The sequence below is a fragment of the Condylura cristata genome, unplaced genomic scaffold, assembly GCF_000260355.1.
Source record: "Condylura cristata isolate star-nosed mole 26May11 unplaced genomic scaffold, ConCri1.0 scaffold00015, whole genome shotgun sequence".
In the NCBI taxonomy this organism is placed as follows: domain Eukaryota; kingdom Metazoa; phylum Chordata; class Mammalia; order Eulipotyphla; family Talpidae; genus Condylura; species Condylura cristata.
Window position 1 is genome coordinate 8,002,514 of NW_004567116.1, and position 6,901 is coordinate 8,009,414.

General features: G+C 43.7%; 1 protein-coding gene across 1 annotated transcript in view; it reads left to right on the plus strand.

Annotated features, from left to right (window-relative positions):
- The first annotated feature begins 3,036 nt into the window (after window positions 1–3,036).
- The window catches only part of FNBP4 (formin binding protein 4), a 26,898-nt gene continuing 23,033 nt past the window's right edge, over window positions 3,037–6,901 (plus strand). Inside the window, exons 1-2 of the mRNA XM_004682812.2 lie at window positions 3,037–3,313; window positions 4,319–4,408. Coding sequence (XP_004682869.1) covers window positions 3,073–3,313; window positions 4,319–4,408 — 331 coding nt within the window. The 5' untranslated portion in view covers window positions 3,037–3,072. The remainder of the gene's footprint in view (window positions 3,314–4,318; window positions 4,409–6,901) is intronic.

Below are 6,901 nucleotides of genomic sequence, written 5' to 3' on the forward strand. Positions count from 1 at the left end.
TATATATATATATATATATATATATATATATATAAAATTCACTTTGGGGAAGGCTGAAACTGTAGGGGATTAAGTCTAGGTGAGAATTGGCCCTCCCTGGTGGCACAGTGGGTTGAAGCACAGCATTAGGGAGCCACTTCTGCATGAATTCAATCCCCCCAAGGGGGTGACCCACTTGGTGCCTCAGACCTCTCCTGGCCTACGCTTTGCTCCCCTTAGCAGTGTGCTTCATCCATCTGCCTGTTCTGCTCCCCACTCTGTCTCTGGTAAATCCTCTTGCTGCACCTGCACCTCTGACCTGTACTCCACTTCTGTATGCATAAATAAATCTTAAAAAAAAAAAGTTTAGGTGAGAATTAGCATGAGCAACTACATTTTGGGGGAAAAGATGGATTTTATTTTTCCTGCAACCCTAAAAATGTAAAAACCATTCTTACCTTGGAGTACTTGAGCTGCAAGTTGCCCACTTTTGTTCAAGTCTCTAACCCCCCTTTTTTTTAATATTTATTTATGCATACAGAACTGGGATACAGGCCAGAGGTGCAGGGGTGGTGAGAGGATTCACCAGAGACAGAGTGGGGAACAGAACAAGCAGACTGACCAAGTGCACTGCTGAGGGGAGCAGTGGGCGGGTCAGGAGAGGTCTGCCGCGCCATGTGGATCACCTCCCAGGCTGGGATCGAACTCGCCCTGAAGAGGCTACTGCTAGCTTGCAGTGCTATGTCCTAACCTTGTGCCACCAGGGAGGGCCTCTAACCCCTTCTTTGAGGTCAACAACAGCAAAACATGTCACTGTCACATTCCTTAAACAGTGGTTCTCAGCATTGGCTAAGCATTAGAAAAACCTTTAAGTTGCTTTTTAAAAAAAAAAAAAAAAAATTGGTATAAGCCTTGGAATAAGTCTAACTGGTTCAGATTCTTACATTGCTCTAAGTGGTTCTATGAGCAATTTAGAGTTGAGAACCCTTGTTAAAAAACAAGTCACATCCAGAAAGAGCAGTTTCTCCCAAGAAAGGCAGCTTTTCATTTTGCCATGCACTGTGGGTTAGCTCATTTGCTCAGCTCAGTTCCAGCAGGTTTTGGAATTGGATCTGGACTTCCGTGTAAACAAAAGACTAATCCTAATAACTACCGCTTAATAACAACTTGTATTGTTACAGGTACTTTGCAACCTAAGTTTTACATCAACCTTACAGATTCCGTTACTGATGCATTTTCAGAACTATAAAGACGTCTAAGAGACCACACTTGGAAGGTGCTAAGGTTGACTTCAGAACTGTGCACAAGGATATTTTAATTAATGCCTCTCCTTACAAGAAATTGCATATTGTTAATAGTTTTCAGGCAGCTTGCTGTTACTTTTTTCACAACAGTTGGGAGTCTAATTTCAGGACAAATCTCAGATATTTCTTCCCATAGGCAAGAAAAGGAAAGAAATCTTGCTGTTTGGTTTCAAATTTGTATAGATCCACCACTATATTCAAAAACATTTACTGTGTGTTTTTCATAGTCCAGAAAGGGCATTTCATACACAAAGAAGAAAACAAGTCACTATTTGAGGCTTTTCAATTCAACAACCAATCTGAAGTTTCATGTAGAAAGCAAAATTTGCCTCCCCAATGTATGTCCATGTGAGACTACAGCAAGAAGGCAGCCCATCAGCAGGGGTGTGAGGTGACCAGGGGTAGGTTCTTCTCTTATCAGTAGAGAAGAACAATCAGCACAACCATCATAGCCTTACTGTGCTTTTCCAGGTAACCTCTCCAAACTGATCTTTTTCCCCTCCCTCAAGATCCTTTGTCTTTTAGACGTTATTTAAAGACTTGGTTTATGCCATCTCTGCAAGTCATCTTTGACCCATTTTTCCTTGGGTCAGTCCTTACACAAGACCTATATATATTGTCAAACTTTTCTCCTACTAGTTCCTTTATTACAGGGGATTGTCTCAGACAACTCAGAAGGGTAAAGGGAAACTGTTTTCCCTCCATTACAGGATCAACCTAATGAAGTTATGAGCCCCTTTGCAGTGCTACATGTACAGTATTTAGACAGTGCTTGACAGATTAAGTGCACAGATGTTAGGTGTCACTTAGATGTTTTTTTAGTAAACATTAAGTCAGTACTCCGGTATATAAAAACAAATATACTAGATTTCTTATTCTTAGGTTTCCTGGGGAGGAGGGGGAGAGTGGGAGGGAGGAGAGAGGGATGGATGAACAGTAGGATTTCAAGTTATGGGGAGAAACTCAGCAATGAGATAACAGGTTCAAAGAGGTCAAGTCTGTGGTGTATCTTGAGGAATAAAAATAAATTAACCGCGATGCGGTAGTTACTCCAGCTAGTGTGCAGGACTGAAGGTAAGATAGATCTAGGGAAGTTAAAGCTAACAGTGGGCCAGACGAGGAAAGTTCTGTGACCTCTCGCAACAATTTATGCTTTTTCCTAGTAGACGATAGAATGCCCAATGGTCGTTCCCAGCTGACAGGGAGGCAATACGAGTTAGCTTTGTGTTCCAAAAAAAAAAAAAAATTTACAAACGTGCAAAAGAACTATTACTCTTTTCAAAGTTCAATGCTAACTCCGCAGTAAGCCACAATGGTCAAGCCGAAATTTAGGTTAAGAGCTCGGAAAGCGGCACAGCTTGCCAGAGGTCAAACGACAACAAATAAGCACAAAATGGAGGACAGGCGGGGGCGTAAAGAAAAGACTTCGCGAAAAACGAATGGGTGGAACACGACGTAATGGCGAAATTGTTCTGTTTGAGTCCTTCCATGATATTGGCTTGAGGATTACATTTTTTTCAATTTCCATTGGCTACCGGCTCCTTCAATCGGTCAAAATAGCCAATCGCCTACGGCTCAGGGTGAAGCCCGCCCTTCCGTCTGGGAAGGAGGAATCAGAAGAGCGAAAAGTGCCCACAGCGCTTGCGCGGGCGCGCGCTTTCCGCCGGTTAAAAGCGGATCTTCGCGGGCGGGAGGCCGTAGCGCGGCGTCTGCATATTGATGACGCAGTGGCGCGCGTAGCGCCGCCCTTTCGGCTGCCCGTCGCTCGCGACTCGAGCTCGGGCTCGCGATGGGGAAGAAGTCCCGAGCAGTACCCGGCCGCAGGCCTATCTTGCAGCTTTCTCCGCCTGGCCCCCGGAGCAGCACGCCAGGCCGGGATCCGGAGCCGGAACCCGACACCGAACCGGACTCGACGGCGGCGGCTCCCAGCCAGCCGGCCCCGGCCCCGGCGGCGGCGGCGGCGGCCACGACAACGACGAGCCCCGCGGTGACTGCCGCCGCGGCCCCCGACGAGTCGCCTTCCGAAGAAGGTAAGGGCGCGCGAGGAAACCCAGCTCCAAAGTGGCGCATCCGAAACTCGAGCTTGGGGTTTGCGGCCTAGGCGGGTCGCTCCGGGACCGGGAGGGAGAGCAACGCGGGAGGGCGGCGGCCGCCGCCTCGCAGACCTGACTGCGCGTAAAGCCTGCGGGGAGGATTGCCGCGGCCCGAGGCGGCGAAGGCGCGGCCCAGAGGCGCCATTTCTGGTGCAAGGGGTGGCCCGGGCACCTCGTTGCCTCCTCCAACGTCCACCCTCGGCTTGGCATAACTTGGGAGCTGGATGTGAGAGGATGGGTTTCCCCGTCCCAGCTTGAGGACAGTGGAACCGGCCTTCTCTCCACGTCACCGTCTCCTTTCGCTTTTGTTAAAGCAGAGAGGGGCCCTTGAGCGACGAGCAAATGTTTTTTGCTTTGTTCTTTTTTTTTTTTTTTTTTTTACTTTTTTACTGTGCCAGCCAGGGCACAAACTGGCAAGTATCCAAAATTCCTGGCGAAGGGGAACCGTGTGGGATTCCTAGTGCTTGTGTGTTTCTCCCTAGAAGGGACCGAGCTTGCTACAGGGCCTAGACCCTGCTGAAGCCGCCACCATTTCAGTTTCAGGTGTTTAAAAAAAAAACACACACACATTGCGATTTTTTTTTTTTTTTAGTTTTCATGATTACTTTTTAAGCTTCAGCGAAAATATGTGCTTTAACTGCTCTTTCTAAAGGCCCTGTGGTAGCATGGCGACTAAAGGGGTGGCTTGCGTGCGTACTTTGGTTTAATTTCAGTTGTATTTTTTACATAGGAGCTTTGCCTTTATTGTTTCGTCTTTAGGCAGAGGGGAGCTTGTGGTTGTGCTTGTTTCAGTAGTGAATTGATTGTACACCCTGTTTTTCAGTTAATAAAACCTAAACTGGAAGGGTCAAATCAAAGATTTCTTTGTCACCTGTAGTGTTTTTTGCTGGTCCTTAGTCTGACTAGTTTTCTTTTGTTCTTTTTTTTTTTTTTTTCCTTCAGATGAACAGGAAGTGGTGGTGGAAGCTCCCCGAGTTCAGAATCCTCCAAAACCAGTCATGACCACTAGACCCACTGCGGTTAAAGCAACAGGTACAGGTTCTCTAAACATCTTTTCTAGAATATCTCTTATTAGGATCAAATTGAGTCTGTATATAGCGCTATGTGGAGTCCTAAAGTGTCACTGACAGTTCCCTTATAAAATGAACATTTTAAATCTTTGTGAGGGCTTGTGGTGTATATATAAGTATCAGCAGTGATGTGTGTGTATGTATTAATATCTAACATTAAACAATGTTAACTTTGTTGTTGGTTTTTCACTCTACCCCAAATACTTTGCACTACATTTAATATATTATTCCACAGCTAGTTTTCTGCTTCCTCGAGGTGTTTTGTATGTTACCAATACAGCCATGTCTTCTCATTCTGTTTTTCTAACACACTGCCTTCCTTGCTACCTGACGTATATATGGAGTTGAAAATTGCTATTATTAGATGACTTTTTTTTTTTAATGGTGTATTTATGCATACGGAACTGGGGTGTAGGCCAGAGGTGCAAGCATTGTAAAAGAATTCACCAGAGGCAAAGTGGGGAGCGGAACAGGCAGAAAGTAAATTGCTGAAGGGAGCAGCAGGCTGGTCAGGAGAGGTCTGCCAGGCCATGTGGATTACATCCCTGGCTGGGGATCAAACTCATGGTGAAGCAGCTGCAGTAAGCTTCATGGTGCTCTCTAACCCCTTGAGCTAAGTACACTGCTGACTGGAGTAGGGGGTGTGAAGAGATCTGCCTCCCCATGTGGTCACCTCCCTGAAGCAATTGCCACCAGCAAGCTTCATGGTGCTGGGCTTTAACCCATTGTGGGGGAGAAGGGGGCATAATGATTTTTGAACGTGAGGGAATACTTGAAATAGATGTTTCAAGTATAATAGACCTGGATTGAGGTCACCAGTCTAACAATCATTTTAAGACCCCAGGACTTAATTCATCTGAATTCATCTGTAAAATATATCTTATGGCTCTGAGTTACTGAGGATTAAGTAATGTATATAAAGATCTCACTTAAAAAAAAAATACCAAGAGTAACAATATTAGTTTTTTCCTACACTGGAATGGTTGAATGGTTAAGGCATATTTTGATCATAAATATCTATAATTAGTTTACTTTTACCCTTTTAAGGTTGGGTTCTTTTTGTATTATGACACCTAAAAAAATAAAGGCCTCTCCCCATTTGCCACTTTAAAAAAAAAAAGCCAATATGGGTTAGAAGGGTTAAAAAACTTGGGTGTGGAAGATGTTTTAGAACAAGAAAATAACATTTTGTGTCTGTAAACTGAATATATTTCATTTCTCTAAGATGCATGTAAGATAGGTGCAGTTTAAGTGTTGCTAGGAGAAATTTCCTTGATTTATCAGTAAACTGCATTTAAGCATCTTTTTTAAAAGACACACTTAAGTGGTTGCTTAAGAATTGACCTTGCTGCCCTCCCTGGTGGCGCAGCAGGTTAAAGCACAGCACTGGGTGGCTGAAGCCACTTCAGCATGAGTTTGATCCCTGCCCCGAGATGATCCACATGGCTGCTCCCCTTAGTGTACTTCCTTGATCTGCCTGTTCTGCTCCCGGCTCTGTCTTTGGTGAATCCTCTCACTGCCCCTGCACCTCTGTCCTGTACCCCAGTTCTGTATGTATGCATGCATGCATAAATAAATGAATGAATCAATCAATAAATCTATCTCTTTCAAAAAAAAATTGACCTTGCTTCCTCTGGTTTCCAGTAACCAAATTTCAGTAGTAGTTTGAGACATGGTCCGGAGGCTTTTATTTTTCAAAGATTAAGCAATTTTATATACTATTGTTAAATAACATTTTCAGTATTAATCTAAATGCTCCCCATTTTCAGGGCATTTGATTTTACATCTTTCATTTTTTTACATAGAAACTTCTAGAAGCTTTGGTCAAAAAATGTATATATTTTTTAATTTGTTGTGATTATATTCCCAACGATGAAATTGCTTAACTAAAAAACGAAGAGTTGGCGCTTCCTTGATGGCACACAAGTTAAAGTCTCAGCACTGTCAAGCTATAGTTACCAACACAACTGCCTATGTTTGCGTCCCTCAACAATGTATTTCAGTAGATCCATCTGTTCTGCTCCCCACTCTGTCTCAGGTGAATCTGCTCACCTGAGCACCCCAACACCTCGACCTATAGCCCAGTTATTCTATGCATAATCTTTTTTTAAAAAAAACTTGAGAGTTTTGCAGCTCTTGGTATGTTACCAGATTGTTTTTAAGAAACAATGGATTAGATAATCAAAACCAGAATTTTTTTTAAAGAGATGTTAATTTATGGGACTTCATGGTGTGGCACAACGGTTATAACAATTCTCAATGCTCATTTTATCATCAGCGACTTCAGCATATGAAGACCTCCTGCTTGCCTACTGCTCCCCTTAGCAGTGTGTTTCATTAGATCCATCTGTTCTGCTCTTGTTTCGTCTCTTTTGAATCTTCTCTCACACACTTCCTTTCTCACACACACTGGCTAATTCTTGTGTGAATAAATAAATCTTTTTTTTTTTTTTTT